The 21,832-nt window shown below is 31.2% G+C and overlaps 2 protein-coding genes across 2 annotated transcripts; both read left to right on the forward strand.

Moving 5' to 3' along the window:
* The first annotated feature begins 6,367 nt into the window (after positions 1-6,367).
* On the forward strand, positions 6,368-8,441 carry LOC124836469 (beta-conglycinin beta subunit 1-like). Its single transcript, XM_047311633.2, has 6 exons — positions 6,368-6,769; positions 6,860-7,035; positions 7,115-7,195; positions 7,296-7,595; positions 7,727-8,009; positions 8,112-8,441. The coding sequence occupies exons 1-6, from the start codon at positions 6,436-6,438 to the stop codon at positions 8,294-8,296; spliced, it is 1,359 nt and encodes a 452-aa protein (XP_047167589.2). The 5' UTR covers positions 6,368-6,435; the 3' UTR covers positions 8,297-8,441.
* A 5,930-nt stretch (positions 8,442-14,371) lies between these two features.
* Positions 14,372-16,684, forward strand: LOC124836457 (beta-conglycinin beta subunit 1-like). Its single transcript, XM_047311622.2, has 6 exons — positions 14,372-14,975; positions 15,061-15,236; positions 15,324-15,404; positions 15,521-15,817; positions 15,937-16,201; positions 16,316-16,684. Exons 1-6 carry the CDS (start codon positions 14,444-14,446, stop codon positions 16,528-16,530), a joined length of 1,566 nt encoding a protein of 521 aa, XP_047167578.1. The 5' UTR covers positions 14,372-14,443; the 3' UTR covers positions 16,531-16,684.
* Positions 16,685-21,832: the final 5,148 nt, after the last annotated feature.

Genomic DNA, 21,832 nt, shown 5'->3' on the forward strand with positions numbered 1-21,832 from the left:
AAAATTAGATATAATTCAAAAGTTAGGTTGAATCAATACAAATATATATTCTGGTTATATAAATGGTTTGATGTCACATCACCAATGTTTATGTGGAAAAAAATTATACTCTAATTGATCCTCTTTTAAGATAGTTAGTATAACTTTAAGCTGAAGAAGATATTTTAGTTGTTATAAACAAGTTTGATTTTATTATATTTATTGATAACTTTGTGTTTGTTATACAACTTTTGAGTTTTGCTAAAAAATAAACAATATATTTGTAAAAGAGAAACATTGTATTACGGTTATAACATTATCCAACATAGACTTTATTATTTTTGTACAGGTGTTTACCATAAGTGATGTATATATATATATATATAAAGTTGGTTTGAAGAAAATTCTCCAGAGTTTTGGATAGTTGATGCTTGGATTGCTTATCCAAAGCTTGGTAATGCCTGCTGTTCTTCCAATTGGAGCATACAGTTCGACCACAAGAAGCACCCAACTGCTTCTATACGGAGATCTCTCATAATATTTCACATATATTATAAAAATTTAAGATATCATAATTACTCAATTATCTTCAACTCTCAGTTTCTTAAATGTTAATATTATTTGTACTTATCAACCTTATTTAATTATAACATTAGAAAAACTCTAAATTTAAAATTTAAAAGGCTGCTACCGCTCGGGAACTCTCCTCCTCGATCGGTCCTTCTCGCTTCCGTCTTCCCTCCTGACTTTTCCTCTCTCAATGTCAAAGTGGGGTGACCTGCAGAAAATACTCCGACGATCAAGTCAGAATTCATCTTCGCAAGTCTAGTGAAATTAGTCAAAATCAGAGAGTTTACCTTCTGAATCGATTGTTATTTATATGGTTTCAAAGAATATTATCCATTAATTTACCTCTTAATGACGATCAATGCCCACTTTAACTGCTCGACAATGAACGTTACACCATTAATTACGCATTCATGATCATTCAAAAGCTGTCTTCGGCCAACGGCTGGAGAGTTCGCGGGTACTACCTTGGCGTTCGACCGGGAATGATCGGCTTCCATCCACCTTACGTGCCCGGTCGGTCTGATTGGACAATCGGTCCCAGCTACTTGTATTGACTAAGCATGCCCGATCGGTCGAACCTACTCGGTAGTAACACATCTTAAAAAGTTTAATATCATCTAAAATAAAAAGAGCGTGATACTAAGTATATAATCGACTTAAAGTTTTAGTATTTAAACACATTAGTTAAAGACACGGGGAGTGTTTTATGTATTGTAAAATTTTTCGCATATGTTATTGTTTGTCATTAAACAATGATTGTGTTTTTTTTTAAGTTTTCATGTAATATTTTTGTATTGGTTGTTTTTATCTTATTTTATCTATTCGTAAAATATAAGGTAATTATCGAGAATACATACATTAATGCTCTTCATAATGTTTTTTCTTATTAGTGATATTAGACTTTATAGTTCAATAGGATATGATTAATTTGCTATGTAATTTTAGCTTAATATGAACTTCCACATAAAAAAGATTAATTCCTTGTGAGAAAATCACCTTAGTTGCAATGTCATTTGTATGTTATCACATGTGAAAGTATGAGTATTTACTAGTGGTAATTGTGCATGAACATTGGCTAATATTGATGTAGCATATGTGGTGATTATCTATGGGCATTGGTTAACATTGATATACAAGTGTACAGTAAAAAAGGAAATTCTTAGAATGATTTAATTTTAAGTGAGTTTATTCTTTTTGGTGGAGTGTGAATGATTATTGGTGTAGTAGACAATGAAAATAAAAAGGAATGTATTTATTTTAATCATGATGAAAATTATTGGATCAATAAAAGTAATATATATTGGAAAGTCTCACATCACCTAAGATAACGAAGTGAAACGTGTGAAAATAATTATATAATGGACTTAAAATCCATTATGTTTAGACACTCATATTAAAAATATTTTAAGTTTGTATTTGACTTATATTTTTGTAATAAAGTATTATGAAGTTTGGTGTAAACTATTGTTTTTGGAAAGTATGTGGTATAAAAAGACACGTGATAATGATCTACGTATTGTGAAATTTTTCACATAATATTATTTTTTATGATTCTCATTAGATAACGATTATGATTTTTTTTTTATTTTGGAGTTTTTACATTATATTCTTCTATTAATTATTTTTATTTTCTTTTTTTTATTAGTATGGTAATTCTCATAGATAATGTTTTTGTATGAAATTTTTTCCATCAGAAAACAACTCTCTCTTCTCTTTGTTCATCAACACACAATATTCATAACAAGATGAAAGCAACTCCTAAAATTTGTAGACTAACCCTATACATTATGAACTTAATGCATGACCAATTAAAAGTTTGTGTTCTATTCTTTTACTAAAGTCGACGGAAACTCGAGGTGGATCATGATGTTGAACTAATTTTTACAATTTATAAAAACAAAATAAAATTAATTAGGATCTAATATATATATATATATATATATATATATATATATATATATATATATATATATATATATATATATAATACTTAAACTCATCACAATTAACTTCAAATAAATATCAAATTAAAGAGATAAATGGATAATAAGCCACAGTAAAGCACCTATTAGAAATAAATCTTGAAAATAAGAAGTTAAAGAACGTGGGGTACTCTTAAGTAAATGGGTAATCCAATATACAAGTATAGTTAATTAATAAAAATAAATATTGCGTTATTATTAATATTTAAGAATAATTAAGTCATTTTTTGAGAAAAATTATTGAATTTCTTTCAAATATTATTGTATTGTGAATTATGATAAAAAAAAAACTACTTTTCTAGCATCATTGGGAGTGGAACCAATTTGTGAATATTGTGAGTTTATCTCAATATTATCATATTATAGTTTAAGTTTTAAGCGTAGTATTTTATCATGAGATTTTATTTCCCTTTAAGAGAGAGTTTTATTGCGCTCCATATATTTTTTAAGATATTATAACAAGTTTAACTTTAATATTTGTATAATTTTTATTTTCATTTCAATTTTTTATAATTTTAAAAAATAATTTAATACATTAATTGAATTTTGTTTAAGGATAAAATTTTCTTGCTCTAATGTTTTTTTGAAAATAAAAGTTTACATTTAAAATGTTATTATGTCATTTGTCTATCGATTATAAATTAGGTAAAAGATCATATCATGGATTAAATGCTATATAAATTGACATATAACCAAATAAATACAATTTTATACAATGTAAATTTTCTCACTTTAAAAGTTGTAAAAAAAATAATAAAAAAGTTTACAACACTCCAATTTCTCCAACAAACCGATCATAAATTCATTTCCAATTTAACCCGCCACAGTGGTTTTCTACACTTTTAATTCAACAAGGACAGGCCATAGGTAATTTCCGTGTATTGATGGAATATAAATGTAAATAGTTGTAATATTTATTTATTTTTAATTAAATAAAGAAATAGATGAGCATCAATATATTTGTCTTATTTTCTTTTTAAATAGTTTTAAAAGTTTTACATTGACTAGATTTTATAAGCTTAAATTTCACTTAAAATCCACATGGTATCATGAAAAAACTATAAGAAAATCTTTAAATATAAATCAATTTTAAAGATAAAAAATAATTGGTGCGAAAAATAGTTTCTATTATAAATAAAAAATTATAATTATTTAATAAATTGAATGCTAAATTATCATTAATATTAATTATCAATTTCTGTATATCAAAAAATTAGTATTTAAATTGGTCATTAATCAGATATTAATTAATTTCTTTAAATTTATACCAATATATATTTCCAACACATAATCATCTCCTTTCAAATTATTAAAACACTTCCATAAGGTAACCTATAAAACTTCTATTAACATATCTTCTTTTCTTGATTTCATAACCTATTTCTATAATACATATATTTAACAGTTTTTACTCTTTTTATAATTATTTGACTTTTTTTCTAATTATTATTAGATATTTATATCATTATAACTTTCTTTTATTTGACATTGTATAAAAAGAAGTATGTTTTTTTAACATTGAATGCTTTATAATATTTTTTTTGTAAAAAAATATTTTGTTAATATTTAAAACACTAAATAAAACTAGTGATATAATGAGAAATAAACAAAAAAAGTTATATTCATTAATATAAGAATAAATTTTTGTTCAAGAAAATAAAAATAGAATAATCAAACTCATGTGTATCCTAGGTGTCTCATCACCATCTCGAGTTATATATTATATATTACATGAATTGTTATAAATTTTTGGTTTGATAATTCTTTTTGTAGAAAGGAGAAAAGTTAACTTCATAATTGCTTGTTTGGAAACTCTATAGTCCCTCTGTAATGAATTTTGACAATAGATATTTATCGAACTGCTTTACCATTAAACACAATATTCATGATTCACACTTACTTTACCCTCCTTTTAAGAAGAAGAAGGAGAGATTACAGTGGGACCACTTTTTGTTGAATCTGTAAAGAAATCTAAGAGAAAATATTGTGAAGAGATTTGAAAAACATTACTGTTTTAAGATTTTGTCAAGTTATCCAAAAGAGGAATGGATGGACCATGGATGTTGTTGGGATAGAAACCTCACAAATATATGAAGACTGCTATCTCATAGTGGACACCGGCTAGTTAAAATAGCCATAATTGCTTTCATAGCTAAGAAACAGTTGGCACCACCTTTCGTTTTTCTAATACTCTCTATCCAAATCACCTTCCTATACTTTCTTTTTTTTCATCGTCTTTCAAATTCCATGTCAGAATAGTGGGTGAAAGGGTTAAATATCTTTCAACCAAAATAAATAAATCAATTTAACATCTACACTTTTTCAAATAAAAACTTAAGAAATAATTATAATTTTAGCCAAAGTTCCAACATTCTTTTCCCTAACTAATTTATTTACTTCTATATCTTTTAAGTTAATTTCAGTCTTTTTAGGAAATTCATTTTTTTTATTTTAAAAAAGAGTTAAAATATATGTTTTTAGTTCAGATTGAGCTCTGGTAATTATTTGAATATATTGATAGTTAAAGTCCTTTAAAAATAGTATTATTTTTAAAATATTTTTACTGCAATTATAATGGGTCAGAAATTGGACTTCACTCATCTGAGTTAAATCTCTCGTGGGCTGAATTGATCTATCAACCCATGTACAAAAATAGAAAAAGAAAATACTTAATTATAAAACTAATCTTAAACTAAACCTATACAACTTGAAAAAATTTGACATTGTTAGAGGATAAAAGGAATGTTAAATCTTGAAAAACATAAAATTTTTAAAGATTTACCAGCGAATTGGTATGGAAATTTTTAATTTTTAATAACCGGTGCAATCACGAAAAATATACTAATCTTCTTAAAATACATAAACATTTTAGACTAGTTCTCCATATAATTATTGATTTTAAATTTTATATAAAATACATTAAATAATTCTAAATTGAATTAATATATCATTTAATGTCTCTGTCTGTACAATAGGATACATTCATCATTCAATAATTCTATCGCATTGATAATATATATGTATAAACTTCATTTATATATTATCATATATTTGATGTAATGCATATTTTATATAATATACTAAAATATAAGTTATTTGATTATTTATGCTTTTGTTAAATTTTAATCAAATTTAATATAAATAACTAAAATAATAAAAAATATAAACTTAATGATTAAATAAACAAATTTTTATGTTTTAAGTAAAACTATTGATTATAAAATTTTATACATTTATACTTTACTTATTTTTAAATTGTAATCTGTTAAGTTTTAATGTGCCCATCATTCCGATTAAATAATAATCAATATTGTCACTGGCTGACCAAGTAGCATTAAAATATAATAAATCAGAACAAAATGATTTGGCTGGAGAGTGAATATGATGGCCCTAAGAAGCATTAAATTATGTGTTGCACATGATTAATGTGCTACGGGATTCTGTTAAAGAAAACAGTCAAAGGTATAATGTGCTAAGAGAGACCAATAAGAAGACAACTTATAGAAGTGCTTTTGAAACAAATGACCAAGTTAATAAAAATTAAATAAAACATAACCACACCACACTTTTCACTTGGTTTCACTTGTCTACTAACAGCCAAAGTCCAGGAATCTAAGAGAACTGGACCCCAAATGCCATGCGCAACAACACGTACTCACCAAGGTGTCTAGCATGCAACCCAAAACATCACCAACAACCCACAAACAAAACAACCTCATTTTGTTCATTTCAACACTCGTCACTCTGCATGTCAACCACCGCCCAAATGTCCTTCGCTGTTAACAACACTCACGTCTCTTCTTTAACTATAAATACCCGCAATCTCTCTCCACCTTTTCATCATTCAGAGTCATCCATCAAAGTATTGCATTATAACTCCGCCAATATTCACTAATACAATACTATGGTGAGAGCGAGGATTCCACTGCCGCTGTTGCTGGGAATTCTTTTCCTGGCATCACTTTCTGTCTCCTTCGGCATCGTACACCATGAGAGCCGAGAAGAAGTGTCGGTTTCAAGTGGAAAAAATAACCCTTTCTACTTCAACTCTGACAGGTGGTTCCGCACTCTATACAGAAACGAATTTGGTCGCATTCGGGTCCTCCAGAGGTTCGACCAACGCTCCAAACAAATGCAGAATCTTGAAAACTACCGTGTTGTAGAGTTCAAGTCCAAACCCAACACCCTCCTTCTTCCTCACCATGCTGATGCCGATTTCCTCCTAGTTGTCCTTAATGGTAAGTAATCAACTATAATCGCTATTGACTTAACATCATCACACTTTCCTTCTCCTGCACCAGTGATGCTAATCAATTTGTTAATTACAGGGACAGCCGTACTCACCTTGGTAAACCCTGACGGCAGAGACTCCTACATTCTTGAGCAAGGTCATGCCCAGAAAATCCCTGCGGGAACCATTTTCTTTTTGGTTAACCCTGACGACAACGAGAATCTCAGAATAATCAAACTCGCCGTACCCGTTAACAACCCTCACAGATTTCAAGTACTGCCTTCTGAACTAATTTTTGTTATTCTAACTTGCATTTTTTCTCCACGTGTGATGATAAATGTTTGGCCTGTAGGACTTTTTCCTATCTAGCACAGAAGCCCAACAATCCTACCTGCAAGGATTCAGCAAGAATATTCTAGAGGCCTCCTTCGATGTAAGCAACCACATATTTGCGCTGCCATTCAGCTACTAGTTTGTCTAAATTTCACGTTTTTTTAATGATATCATTATCTATATTTGCATGATTTTTATAGAGCGACATCAAGGAGATAAACAGGGTTCTCTTTGGAGAGGAGGGACAACAGCAGCAAGGCGAGGAGAGTCAGCAAGAGGGAGTGATTGTGGAACTTAAAAGGGAACAGATTCGGGAACTGACCAACCTTGCCAAATCTAGTTCAAAGAAATCTCTTTCCTCCGACGATGAACCATTCAACCTGAGAAACCAAAAACCCATCTACTCCAACAAATTTGGAAAGTTGTACGAGATCACACCGGAGAAAAACCCGCAACTTAAGGACTTGGACGTGTTCCTCAGTTCTGTAGATATGAAAGAGGTAATAAATACAAGGAAAAACCGCGTGGACAATCTCAGCAATTGAATTCTATTATTCACTGTAACGTCATAATTATAAGATCTTAGTACTGAGATCATAATTAAATAATGGTTGTTTTTGAAAAACTTCAGGGAAGCCTTCTTCTGCCACACTACAATTCTAAGGCCATGGTGATACTGGTGATCAATGAGGGAAAAGCAAACATTGAACTGGTTGGTCTAAGAGAACAAGAACAGCAGCAGCAAGAGCAGCAAGAGGAAATGTTGGAAGTGCAGAGGTTCAGAGCTAAGGTGTCAAAACACGATGTATTTGTAATCCCAGCAGCTTATCCAGTTGCCATCAACGCAACCTCCAATCTGAATTTCTTTGCTTTCGGCATCAATGCTGAGAACAACCAGAGGAACTTCCTTGCAGGTATATATATATGGTATATCTCTTGTTTGTTTTATGCCACATGAAAGTTGGGTGATGAGGTTGTTTATTAACGATTGTGAATTCGTGATTGAAAATTTGAAGGTGAGAAAGACAATGTGATAAGCGAGATACCTACAGAGGTATTGGATGTCACGTTCCCTGCGTCTGGTGAGAAGGTAAAGAAGCTGATAAAGAAGCAGAGCGAATCCCAGTTTGTGGATGCACAGCCTGAGCAACAGCAAAGGGAGGAGGCGCGTAAGGGAGGAAAGGGTCCATTTGTGTACTGAATAAATATGAAGTAAAATGTATGTACGGTGGAAGAGCTCATATAGAGAGAGCTTGGAAATATGTATCGGACCATTTAAACAATAAATGAGCCCAACCCGAATAAACAAATGGAGCATATATAAATGATGCCGTGTTTTTTCTTAACTCTCTGTTTTCTGTTAAGCTAATTTGATGGTTGGCTGCTGGGTACCAAAATACTAAAATAAATATACTCTGACCCTAAGTTATATGAATAAAGTATGAAATGAAGCAAATCTTACAAAATGTTGATGTCATAAAACATCGGATATCTTGTAAAGTTGAACACTGATAGGTCAACTAACTGTTTAAATGATGCTGGCTGTGATATATATTTTTTAAATAATTCATTTATACCAACAAAATGCTTCTACCAGTTAATATATTTTAGAGAGAACAACCGAAGACTTTTTATGCATCAACACTTAACACATAGATTTTTTTTTATGCATCACGTAGAGAGGGGAAGATTTTTGGTATGTCTTAATATATATCTAGGGAACAACAAATGCATCTTAATATATATTTAAAGAGAACAAATATATTTACACTTAATATATGGAGAGGATTTTTGGTGCATTAAAACATCTCTTTATATATATCTAGAGAGAGAACAAATAATATATTAAATGATAGGTTATTTTTGTTTGGTTCTATAAATTCTTTTTGTTAGAAGTTATCACCATGTTTCACATAGCACACAAGTAGTATGCAATAAAATATAGATCTAAATGAAAGTACATTTATAAATACTGAGTATCCTACAATATTATTGTTGCCTATTATTTCCTAGGCCATGCATCCTTAATATTATTACCTGTTATTTCCTAGTCAGTATAAACTAATATTAACTTAAGGGTACAATTTGATCCTCATTCTTTTCGAAACGTTCGTTTTAGTCTTCAAAAACTAAACACTGTTTAAAAATTTGGTCTAAAACCAAAATTCCGAGGACTAAAACGAACGTTTAGAAAAGAATGAGGACCAAATTGTACCTTACTTTGAAAGAGGGACGAAAACCAGAAACGGCCAATAGTTTAGGGACTAAAAACATATTTTCGAAAACCAAAAACGGCCAGTAGTTTTCGAAAACCAAAAACGGCCAATAGTTTAGGGACTAAAAACATATTTAACCCTAAGAGGACATATATTCAATAAATATTTAATAATTACTTTTGTGTTGTCAAAATCTAGTAAATATTTATAAAAAATTCCGTAGTGTTAAAGAAATATTTTGGAGTGTTAAATTCTTTATATAAATGTATATTTTTTTATATTTTAAATATATTAATATACACAAATATATTAAAATTAAAATATAAGTGTTTTAATTGTCAGTTAATTATGTCTTCAAAAGTTGCGACTTACATATCGCTTGTGGTGGGTGTCAACTATTCTTTCAATCACAAATAACATAGTCGAAGCAAATTCATTTTATTTTGTGTTATTTTTTGAAAATTAAACAATCAATTAAAATGAAAACATGATGTGTATAGAGTTAAGTATGGTTTTTGTTTCTGAACTTTTATGTTAAATTAACTTTTTTTTTTCAAATATTTTATACCACTTTCGTTCTCATATTTTATTAATACATGAATGGCATTCTCATTAGTCAACGGAGTTAAGTAGACTAACATGCAGCTTGTGTATGGATATAGGAAGGCGATACGTTTTACCTTTTTAGAAGATATAGCACTCCAAGAATTGGGGTGGTGGAAATTGTGGCTTCGAAGGTAATAGTGGAAGGAAGTCAGTGCACACGGAAAAAGATTTCCCTGCTGCTAGTGTGGGTGTTAAACCTTTGCATTCATCTCGTTTTGGTTGCTAGGAACATAGGTGGTGGAAATATGTTGTGAGCAGTTGCAGACTTCGCTTGGAAAAAGTAGGCAAGTGATCAAGAAATGTGTTGCTGTTAGTGATTTTGGTGTTGAGTCTAGAATCAGTGATGATGATACTAAAGTTAAGGATGATAAGATTGATACGAGTGATGACGGTAGTGTTGGATGTTCACAATGAGTCCAAACATATAAAAGATTGACATCATTTCTGTCTAAAATCTTTAAAACAATGGATTAGTGACTCTTATATAGTGTTTTACTTTCTTATTTTTATATCATAGTTGGGTTTATCAAAGAGAAGGTTCACCGGGAAAACACACTACCAATAAGATATGAGTTCTATCATATAAAGGATTGACACCATTTTGTACCCAAAACCTTAAGACAATAAGTTAATGGGTATTTCATCTTTATATAATGTTTTACTTTATCATTTCTATGCAATGTAGAACTTAGATTCACATTTGGATAATGAAAATCAAGACATGGTTACTATTATCGATGCGATGAGTCAGTTGAAGAAACAGAGCTAGACAGTGAAGATGAACATGCAGGACGACCAATGTAGGTTTGGAGTGAAAGATAAATCACATAAAAATGTGAATGATGTATTGAAAAGATGGAAAACATTTAGTGCAAAAAAAGGGAATAGAGGGAAGAAAAGTGAATTATGATATTGGTCCTGGTTGTTTCCATACTAGTCAAAGAGGTGACCACCATGAAATAGAAAGAGTAGATTAGTGAAAAGTTGGCTAGTGATGATAAATTTTCAAACATTAGGTTGAACATATGTGTAAAAGCTTCAAATTCAATTTGAGGAAGGAATTTTGTTCATTGAAAGAGTTCAAACAAGCCATCATAGAGTTGTTTGCAAAAAGAGATTGGGTTTTTAATTTTAGAAAGTAAAGTTGGTAGCTCTTATAGTTTTCGAGTTAAAATATTCAATGACATGCATAAGTGTTCAAGAATGCAAATATGGATTGAGTGTCAAAAGTTGTGATGGAAAAATCAAGAGATGTGAAAAATATGACAACAAATAAGATTATATGATGTTAAGAAGTCCTATAGTATTGGAATGACTACCTGGAGGATTTTGAAAGCAAAGCACAAGGCTTTAGATACACTTGAAGGAGATTGACAAAAACAATATACCCTACTTTTTTACTACAAGGCAAAACTATGTCTTCCGAAATTACTTGTAAGATTAAAGTCAGTCAACCTATTCCAAATTTTCTTTGTGATATGGTGTATAATATCATTTTCTTTTCATATGGTTATTTTTTATATTTTTATTTGTTGATTATTTTTATAATGTATAATATTGTTTTAATAAGTTTTAAAATTATTTTAATTTTTTAATTCTTTCTTATAAATGTAATTTTATTAATGTAGTTATATAAGAATGTTTCATTTATTATAATATAATAATTTAACGTTATTGTTATAATTTTCTTTTAAATTATTTAATATAGATTAATGTTAAAAAATAAAGATTTATGTTTAGTTTCGAATTATTATTAGTTTATAGTTTCGTTTAAGTAATATATTATAATATCTATTTATGTATAAGAAACGAAACTTTACTATAATTCAAAGAAAGGAAATAAATAAAAATTCAAAATATTTTTTAACTTGAATATATTTTTTTTATAATTTTTCAAAAATATTTTTAAGTTTACCATTTTATTTCATTAATGTTTACAAAATTAATTAATGAATATTTTAATCTTCATGAAATTTTATTTATGTATAATTGGGTAATATTATATATAATTATTTTACTTTTATTAAATTGTGATTTGATATTTATATTTAAAATTCCTTATAATTGTAATATATTTTTAAATACCTAACATTAAAAAATATGAGACTACAATGATATTATGATTTTAAGTATTTAATAATATTATATTTTTTAAAATAAATTTTAATTTTTTATAAAAATTAATTAATTGATATTAAAATTACAAGAAAACAAGCAATTATATATAAGATGAGATGAAGATAAATTTTTATTTCAAGAATAAAAATAAAATAATAAAAGTCATCATGCCTACTTTGACTTGTCAATTTAGTTCCTTTTACATAGTTTGGTTTTGACTCCTATGGACTAATACCATAAAAGTTTATAGAACCAAAAAATCCCTAATTAAATAAAAGCATGAAATCAAAGTATCTACAAAAATCTTATAGACTTTTCTTTTAAAATATATTTATTTTTAATACAAGAAAAAATTACAATTAACTTTTAATTTATTACAAATCTAATTATTTTTTAATTTTTCAAATAACTATATACCAACATTAAAATCATACTAATATAGATTTTGTAAAAAGATTAAATAAACTTGGTTCTATAGAAAAATCTTTCAACAACATAAAACATTGAAATTTTTGATTGACTAAACATCTTTAATACTTTTTTTGTTAAACATTATTTTTAGAGTATATAAAATATTCATCTAATTTTATGCGAAAAATTTATCTAGATAATTAAGTAAGACATCTCAATTTAAAAGTTCAAAATAATAAATTTATAAATAACAAGTTTATGAATATTTTTGTTATATGTTGATTTTTGTTTCAATATACAATAAATATATATTTAATAATTATAAAAAACATTAGTATAAATTTTATTAGAATTAATATAATATTTTCATTTTTTTTAGATTTTAGGTTTTTTATCGTGTTTGAAACATTATCACACTATATTATTGTTTTATTAAAGATTATAAATTTCTTCTATAAAAGATTATAGAATTAATAAATAGATTAGAGACAATAATTATATTAAATTATATATTACATATTTTATTTAATAATGTAATAATAAGTAAGATATAAAAATATTAATTTAAATATAATAAAATTATAATTAAAGATTATTTAATAAAATATATAATTTTATATAAATTAATTAAAATTTTAAAGACAAAATTCATCTTAATCTTAATCCTAATATTGAAAAGTAAAAAATTGTCTTATCTCCATTCGAGAAATCTTCTTAAAAACCTTTTTCAACTAGGACTGACCTTCGGACAAGCTAAGAACTCTACTTATAATTGATAGTCGGTCTCTCTATGTACCAAGAAAAGAAAAAATTGATTTTGTTTACGGAATCACAATTTAAAATCAGAGCAAAATGACTTGGCTGGAGAGTGAATATGATGGCCTTAAGAAGCATTAAATTATGTGGCACATGATTAATGTGCTAAGGGATTAAGGAAAACACCAAAGTGTTTCATGAGTCACTTCAAACACCTTTACGACTTTTTCTGTTGTTCGGTAACTCTTCTTTTGGTCTTGATTTTTCTCTAGTATTTGAAGGTGTACCTACCAAAAGTTATCTTAAGTTAGTAAACTGTTCGTACATATTAAATGTAGTAATTGTGATTACATATCTCTTATTTTTTATTTGTATTTATAGTTTTTGCCATGAGTTTCGAGTAATAAAACTTTAACCACGGCCGGCATGAGCTTCAAGTAGTAAAACTTTAATTACGACTCAATTCTGGTCTAATATCTCTAGTTATCGTTTACCTTAATTTTTGTTAAATAGACCTATTTATCAACTAAGATCGGATATCTGTGTTGTTAATCGTTAGATCTTGACTATTATTATTCAATAATTTAATTGTTTCCTACTTTAAAAGGGCTTCCGGCTTATGTAGAGTAAACGTATGACTGGCCAGGGCATAGAGGAGAAAAGATATAATGTGCTAAGGAAGACCAATAAGAAGACAACTTAGAAGTGCTTTTGAAACAAATGATCAAGTTGATAAAAATTAAATAAAGAGTAAAGATTTTTACATTTGATACTACCTTTACTTTTTATTCTCTTTTTTTAAAATAGTACAAAAATATACACTTTTTTTTATCATTTTATCCTTGTAGCGTGTATGAAATGTAAAGGGGGTCGTGATATTATTATTCTTAAATAAAACATAACCACACCACACTTTCACTTGGTTTCACTTGTCTACTACCGCTAAAGTTCAGGAATCTGAGAGAACTGGACCCCAAATGCCATGCGCAACAACACGTACTCACCAAGGTGTCTAGCATGCAACCCAAAACATCACCGACTCAACCCACAAACAAAACAACCCCATTTTGTTCATTTCAACACTCGTCATTCTGCATGTTAACCACCACCCAAATGTCCTTCGCTGTTAACAACACTCACGTCTCTTCTCTAACTATAAATACCCGCCATCTCTCTACCTTTTCATCATTCGGAGTCACTGCAATATTTTCCTAGTACAGTAGTAGTTAATTAAAGATACTATGATGAGATCGCGGTTCCCACTGTTGCTGTTGCTGGGGATTGTTTTCCTGGCCTCAGTTTCAGTCTCATTTGGCATTGCGTACTGGGAAAAGGAGAACCTCTGGCACAACAAGTGCCTCCGGAGTTGCGGTAGCGAGAAAAGCACGTACAGGTTCCAAGCATGCCACGCTCGTTGCAATCTCCTCAAGGAGGATAAAGAACATCAAGAAGTAGATGAAAGCAGACAACCACGTCCATTCCCTATCCCATTCCCTATCCCTATCCCTCTCCCTCTCCCACCTCGCGAACATGAGAGTGAAGGTTCTGAGTCATCAAGGAAACAAGAGAACCCTTTTCACTTCAGCTCTAATAGGTTCCACTCTTTGTTCAAGAACTCACATGGTCACATTCGCCTCCTCCAGAGGTTCGACCAACAATCCAAACAACTTCAGAATCTTGAAGACTACCGTCTTTTGGAAGTCCAGCTCAGACCCCACACCCTCCTTCTCCCCCACCATGTCGACGCTGATTACATCATCATCATCCTCAGCGGTAATTAACTAACTACATCTCACTAAACAACATCACCATTTGCTTCGGCTTCTATAATTAACGCTAACTAATTTGTTAATCACAGGGAGAGCCATACTTACCCTCGAGAACCCCGACGACAGAGACTCTTACAACCTCCAGAATGGCGATGTTCAGAAAATCCCTGCAGGGACAATTTTGCATTTGATTAACCCTGACAACGAGGAAACACTGAAAGTGATGGTACTTGCCAGACCCATTAACAACCCTGCCAGACTTGAGGTACTTCTTTTTCTTTATAATGAATTATTTGATTAATTCTTTTTCTAATTTCTTTACAAAAGATCAATCTTTTTCTTTTCTCTGCAGCCATTCTTCCTATCTAGCACTGAAGTCCAACAATCCTACTTGCAAGGATTCAGCAAGAAAACTCTGGAGGCCTCGTTCGATGTAAGCAAGCAACACTCCATCTAATTATTTTCAACTCCATTTAAAGGTTTGTCTAAATCTTACAATTATATGTTTTTATTACGTTTAATTGTGTGGTGTATTTTACGGTTGCACAGACCCAATTCGAGAAGATAAACAGGGTTCTGTTTGGAGAGGAGGGAAAGCAGCAAGACGAGGAGAGTCGGCAAGAGGGAGTGATTGTGAAACTGACAAAGGAACAGATTCGGAAGCTGAGCAAACATGCCAAATCTAGTTCAAAGAAAACTATTTCTTCTAAAGATAAGCCATTCAACTTGAGAAGCGGCAGCCCCATCTACTCCAACACGTTGGGAAAGTTCTATGAGATCACTCCAGAGAAAAATCCTCAGCTTCACGACATGGATGTCTTTGTCAGTTTTGTGAATATGAAGGAGGTAAGGCGAAACACCTTGAAGACATAACTGGACCGTTGATTTCTATTCGCTCTCTCTTTTTGTTCGAGAATCTAGTTTTGAGACATTAAACAATGATTTTTCTTCTCTCACAAATTCAGGGAGCTCTTCTTCTACCACACTACAATTCAAAGTCTATAGTCATTCTGGTGGTTAATGAAGGAGAAGCAAACGTTGAGCTTGTTGGCTTAAGAGAACAGCAACAAGAGGAAAGTGGGGAAGTTCAGAGGTATAGAGCTGAGTTGTCTGATGAGGATGTACTTGTAATCCCAGCAACTTATCCAGTAGCCATCAACGCTACCTCCAGCCTGAATTTCTTTGCTTTCGGTATCAATGCTGAGAACAATCAGAGGAACTTCCTTGCAGGTATATATATTACATATCGCCATCAATTTGAATATAGTGTTTTGTTTTATGGCAGATGAAACTTGTCGTATGGGGTTTATTGTTTAATACTAATGCGTGATTAAAAATTTGAAGGTGAGAAAGACAATGTGATGAGCGAAATACCTAGACAAGTGCTGGAGGTTGCGTTTCCCGGGTCTGGTGAGGAGACTGTGAAGCTAATAAAGAAGCAGACGGAGTCGTACTTTGTGGATGCTCAGCCTCAGCAAAAGCAGTCTCAAGAAAAGGAAAAGGAGGAGGGGAGTAAGGGAAGAAATTCTCTGTATTCAATTTTGAACGCTTTTTACTGAATAGCGTATACTAAAATAAAATGTATGCTGTAATCGCTCATCGTGAGCGAGGAAAGTATCGGACTAGTTAACTAGAACTCGAGCACCACGTAGCGTCTATGACTAAATAATAAATAAATCCAGCAGCATGCAATGCTTTTGTTGTCTTCTTCAACTGTATGTTTTCTCATTAACTAAAATTAATCAAGAAACCAGTTAATATAACTAAATCTGACCTGAATGGTTGACACAAAGAACGAGTTTGAATTACTTTCAGTGGCAAAGTGTTTGTGTTGGTTCATAAGAATCGATGAAAGTAAACAAAACTGCAAAAAGAACAATTCAAGAAAGATGTATAGTACCAAGAAAGATACAATACAATAAAAGACAGCCAAATATTGTTTACGAGAATGAAGACACAGAAATTACGTGGTTTCGGAAACTTGGCAATGACAAGATGAAGTCTTTATTATAAAGAATTCACCGTCTGTTATTCCTTCAATGATCAATATGAACACCGATAATGACACGCCTTGATGTATATATTTTTTTTTTGTGCACAAAACCCCTTATGACCGATACCTCTTGGAACTGATAATTCTTAAGACCCATAGAAAAGATAAATCTGACTGGACTGATATAAAAGACGAACCCCAAGGATTAATCTTGAGACACCATCAACAACCTTCACTCTAAATTAGACCAAATAAATGTTGGTATTTTGTGACTGAGAGTCAAAGCATTTAAATAAAAATATATTTCTTTAGAAAGATTTTATGCATTATTTAATTAATTAATTTAAGAGATATTTTTTCAAAGTTGGTTACAAATGATATAGTATAAATATAAATATTTATTGTTTATGTTCAATAAAATGATCAGTTTCTCTTCTATTCTTTTGTCTCTTATACGGTAAAACAACAACAATTGGTATCAGAGCAAAAAGGATCTTACGGGATCTTTGATATAACCCACAAACACCTACAATCACAAAATCTCAAACATCCTTTACTACTACTGTTTCTATACCTGTATTTGATGGACAAAAGTATCAAATGTGGGCTGTCAAAATGGAAGCATATCTAGATGCGTGTGGGAAGCGGTAGAAGAGGACTACGAAGTGTCTCCCTTGCCAGATAATCCTACGGTTGCTCAAATGAAAAATCACAAAGAAAGGAGGCTTTGAAAATCCAAAGCCAAATCAATTTTGTTCACAGTCGTATCTCCAGTCATTTTCAACAGCAGTCGTATCTCCAGTCATTTTCAACAGAATAATGACGTTGAAAACGGCATATGAAATCTGGAAGTTTTTGAAGGAGAAGTACGAAGGCAGTGAGAGAATCAAAGGAATGCAAGCTTTGAATCTGGTTCGAGAACTTGAGATGCAAAGGATGAAAGATTCGGAGACAATCAAAGATTATGGAGACAATCAAAGATTATGCAGACAAGCTTCTCAGCATTGCAAACAAAATACGTCTTCTTGGCACTGATATCCTTGATTCTCGAATTGTTTAAAATATACTTGTAACAATTCCAGAAAGATATGAAGCCACATTGACTTCCTTAGAGAACTCAAAAGATCTTTCTACTATTACCTTGGCAGAACTTTTGACTGCACTTCAGACTCCAGAACAAAGAAAACTCATGAGATAAGAAGGTCATATTGAAGGGGCTTTGATAGCTAAATTTATGAAAAACAAGGGTAAGTCTTTCAACCACAAAAATGATAGCAAATCCTTTCATGTTTTTTCATCATGTCCTTTTTGTAAGAAAAACAATCATCCAGAGACGAAATGTTGGTGGAGGCCAGATGTGAAATGCCATGGACAATTAGGGTATGTGGAGAAAATCTGCAAGTCATCAAATATACAAGAGAATGTACAAGCTGTTGTTGAAGAGGGTGAAGAAGAAGATCTTTTGGTTGTTTCTTGCTTTGTCACTGCAAGATCAACAGAAAGTTGGCTAATTGATAGTGGTTGCACGAACCACATGACTTACAATAAAGAATTATTCAAAGATCTTGATGCAACCTATAACACAGATGTCAAAATTGGAAACAGAACAAAAATAACAGTGAAGGGCAAAGGAACCATTGCGGTCAAAGGTTGCATAGGTTTGAAATTAATTACTAATGTTCTATACGTTCTTGAAATTGATCAAAACTTGTTGAGTGTTGGCCAACTTCTAGAGAAAGGTTATAAAGTTCTATTTGAAGATAAAACCTGCATGATTAAAGATTCAGAAATAAAGAATTATTCAGAGTTCGAATGAAAGACAAGAGCTTTGCTTTGAATTTGATTGATGAAGAGCAATTTGTTATGCACAAGGTTGAAGACAATATGCAGGTACAAGGGCTTCCCAAAATAGAAGAGAAATCACCCGTATACTCAACTTTGCAATATGAAAAACAAACAAGGTTGCCTTTTCCAAAAGACAAATCTTGGAGAGCAACAAACAAAGATGTCAAAGAACCTAAAAGAATCTCATCTCTGAATGACAAGAAAGTAGAGCTAATGGGTGTTAAAGTCATATTAAACCAGAAAAATTAGAGGAAGAAAAGCATCCTAAGACAACTCTTCCCGAAGCAGAAGTTGAAAATGCGAAAAAGCCAAAAGATCAACTACAAATAGATGAGAAATTTGCAAAAGATTCTAAAAACGTGAAGACTAAGCAAGAAATTGTGATCGGATCGAGACTTCCAAAAGTGAAAAAACTTTAGATGATACGGTCAAGAACGAAAAAACTTAGTATATGTTGACTTTGAGTCAAGGAAGAGATTGTTGGGATTTTGTGACTCAAATAGTATTTGATTGAAAGAGTCAAAGCAGTTAAATAAAAATATATCTTTATCTTATTTTTAGAAAGATTTTATACATTATTTAATTAATTAATTTAGGAGATGTTTTTTCAAAATTGATTACAAATGATATAGTATAAATATTTATTGTTTATGTTCAATAAAATATCAATTTCCCTTTTTATTCTTTTGTCTCTTACTGTAAAACCACAACAATAAATCCTTTCACCGTAGAGTTGCTTTCCCACGTTTAGTTTGAAGGGGAATGCCTTTTCACTTGGGAAATTCTCAATTCATATCATGATATGACAGGTGGAACTGCAAGTAGATTAATAACTTAAAATGAAATCCATAAATTGATGGAATTAAAAAATTTACAAATAAAAAAAATAAAACATGAAAATAAAAAATATTATTATTTATTTTAGAGTTAACTATACATCTTGTACATGTGGCAGAGGTAGAAATTGAAGAAAACTCTTATAAATCTCCATCTCTACCTCCCATCACGGTCATTCTCCATCTCTATTGGATTGTTGTTCCCGAGTAAAGGAAACAAAGGATGAAGGAGGTGGGTTGGTGGCGGCGCTAAAGAAGAAGTTGGTTTTGTTACCGAAACTTTGGGGGCTGGAAGGGGCGTATTAGTGCAGTTAATAAAAGTTAGTTTTAGTGTTTCTGTATTAACAGAACCTGACATCTAGTGAAACTGGTTGTGTGAGACAACACAATGAGATATCAAGAACGTGATCTATGACCAAGAGTTCACTTCTTGATCAAGTAAACGTGGAAGAAAGGATGGTTGGTGGTGATAATCACATTCCCTGAGAAAAATCGGGATAAATGGAGCACGCAAATGCGTGTGTTGTTCAAGTTTTAAGATGTCAGCGAAGTGGTTGAAGGTGGCTGCCAAGTGTTTTTTTCCGGTACTACAGAAGTGCAGAAAGCAGTGGTCAAGAAGAAGGATAACAAGGCGCTGTTTTTAATTCATCAATGTGTTGATGATGTCCATTTTGAAAGGATTCAAAATGCAACCACTGCGAAGGAGGCCCGGGACATCCTGGTTCGAAGTCATGCTGGAAGTGAGAAAATCAAGAAAGTAAAGCTCCAAACACTTAGGAGGCAGTATGAGCTACTGTAGATGTAGGATGGTGATATAATCTATGAATACTTCACCAAAATACTGAGATCACGAACCAAATGAAGGGTTGTGGAGAATCCATCACCGAGCTTATGATTGTTGAGAAAATTATGAGATCATGCCACAAAAGTTTGACTATATAGTGGTGGCAACAGAAGAGTTCAAAGATCTGTCAATGATGAGGATTGAGAAACTTCAGAGCTCCTTGGAAGCACATGAGATGCGGCTAGTTGATAGAAATCCGATAAAGAATTCTGAGCAAGCCTTGAAGGTGCATCATTCCAAGAATGAGGAAAGAAAAGGGAAACGAGCAAAGGGAGATTGGAAGTCTGAGCCATGCATGATCAAGATGACAAATCAGATACAGCAGAAAGAAAGGGCAGATCAGAGAAGAATCAGAAGAAAAAAGATAAGAGAAGAATCAGAAGAAAAAAGATAAGAGAAGTGTGGAGTGCTTTAATTGTCACAAACTAGGACATTATGTCTATGAGTGCTATGCGGATAAAGGGAAAAAGAAGTACCAAGATAAGGAGGCTTATGTGACACAAGAGGATTCTGATTCAGAACCTTTGACTCTGATGGTAACCACCATTGTAGGGAGCTAAAATTCACAGGCTGAGTTATGGTACTGGATTTTGAATGTTCGAATCATATGACTTGTTATAAGGAGTTGCTGATCAACTTTGATGCAGCAAAGAAGAGCAGAGTAAAATTTGTTGATGATAACACATTAAAATTTTGTCCCCATCAATATTTAATATTGATAAAATCTGCCCAAAACAGGTAAATGTCTTCCAAAACAAGTGTTTCCTTCCTTAAATCAAGATTACCCAATATTAATTATTACATTTTGAGAAAGGAACAAAAATTTATTTATTTGAAATTGGTTTTAAGAAATATGCTTACAGTAGATAGATAAATAGAATGAAAAGAGTGAAGCATAATTAGACAAATATAGGAATTTGAAATTAGTTTAGATAAAGAAAGGGTTGCATAGAATGCCAATAATAAAGAGGTTTTTTATAAGAAAACTTGAAACTTGTTGCTTTGTGGAGTCCCTAGCAATTTGATATCATTTAGACCTTATCACAAACAGGTAGAATGCAAAAAAGAGAGAAAATTCATGAGTCCACTTGCTCTTCGAATCAAACCACAATACACCAAAGAGAATAAGAGAAACAAGAACAAAAAGTCTTTCCAACTTGATATATTACTTTCTATTTAAATATGCTCCCAGTTTCACAGACAAAACACCAATTCTCTTTAAAACTACTCACTCATCTATGTTCCATTCACTCAATGGACTTCAACTTCAACAACTGTTCCTTCCAAAGTCTTGGTATCAACACCATGACTTCCTTCTTCCACAACTCTCTCTCTCTCTCCTC

The sequence above is a fragment of the Vigna umbellata genome, chromosome 8 (genome assembly GCF_029865625.1).
Source record: "Vigna umbellata cultivar VRB3 chromosome 8, Vumbellata_1.0, whole genome shotgun sequence".
Taxonomy (NCBI): Eukaryota; Viridiplantae; Streptophyta; class Magnoliopsida; order Fabales; family Fabaceae; genus Vigna; species Vigna umbellata.

Coding starts and splice junctions, on each gene's coding strand:
- LOC124836469 (XM_047311633.2), top strand. CDS start 6,436: ATGGTGAGAGCGAGGATTCCACTGCCGCTGTTGCTGGGAATTCTTTTC. Junction 7,196..7,295: donor TTCTAGAGGCCTCCTTCGAT/GTAAGCAACCAC, acceptor TGATTTTTATAG/AGCGACATCAAGGAGATAAA. Junction 8,010..8,111: donor CCAGAGGAACTTCCTTGCAG/GTATATATATAT, acceptor GAAAATTTGAAG/GTGAGAAAGACAATGTGATA.
- LOC124836457 (XM_047311622.2), top strand. CDS start 14,444: ATGATGAGATCGCGGTTCCCACTGTTGCTGTTGCTGGGGATTGTTTTC. Junction 14,976..15,060: donor CATCATCATCATCCTCAGCG/GTAATTAACTAA, acceptor TGTTAATCACAG/GGAGAGCCATACTTACCCTC. Junction 15,405..15,520: donor CTCTGGAGGCCTCGTTCGAT/GTAAGCAAGCAA, acceptor ACGGTTGCACAG/ACCCAATTCGAGAAGATAAA.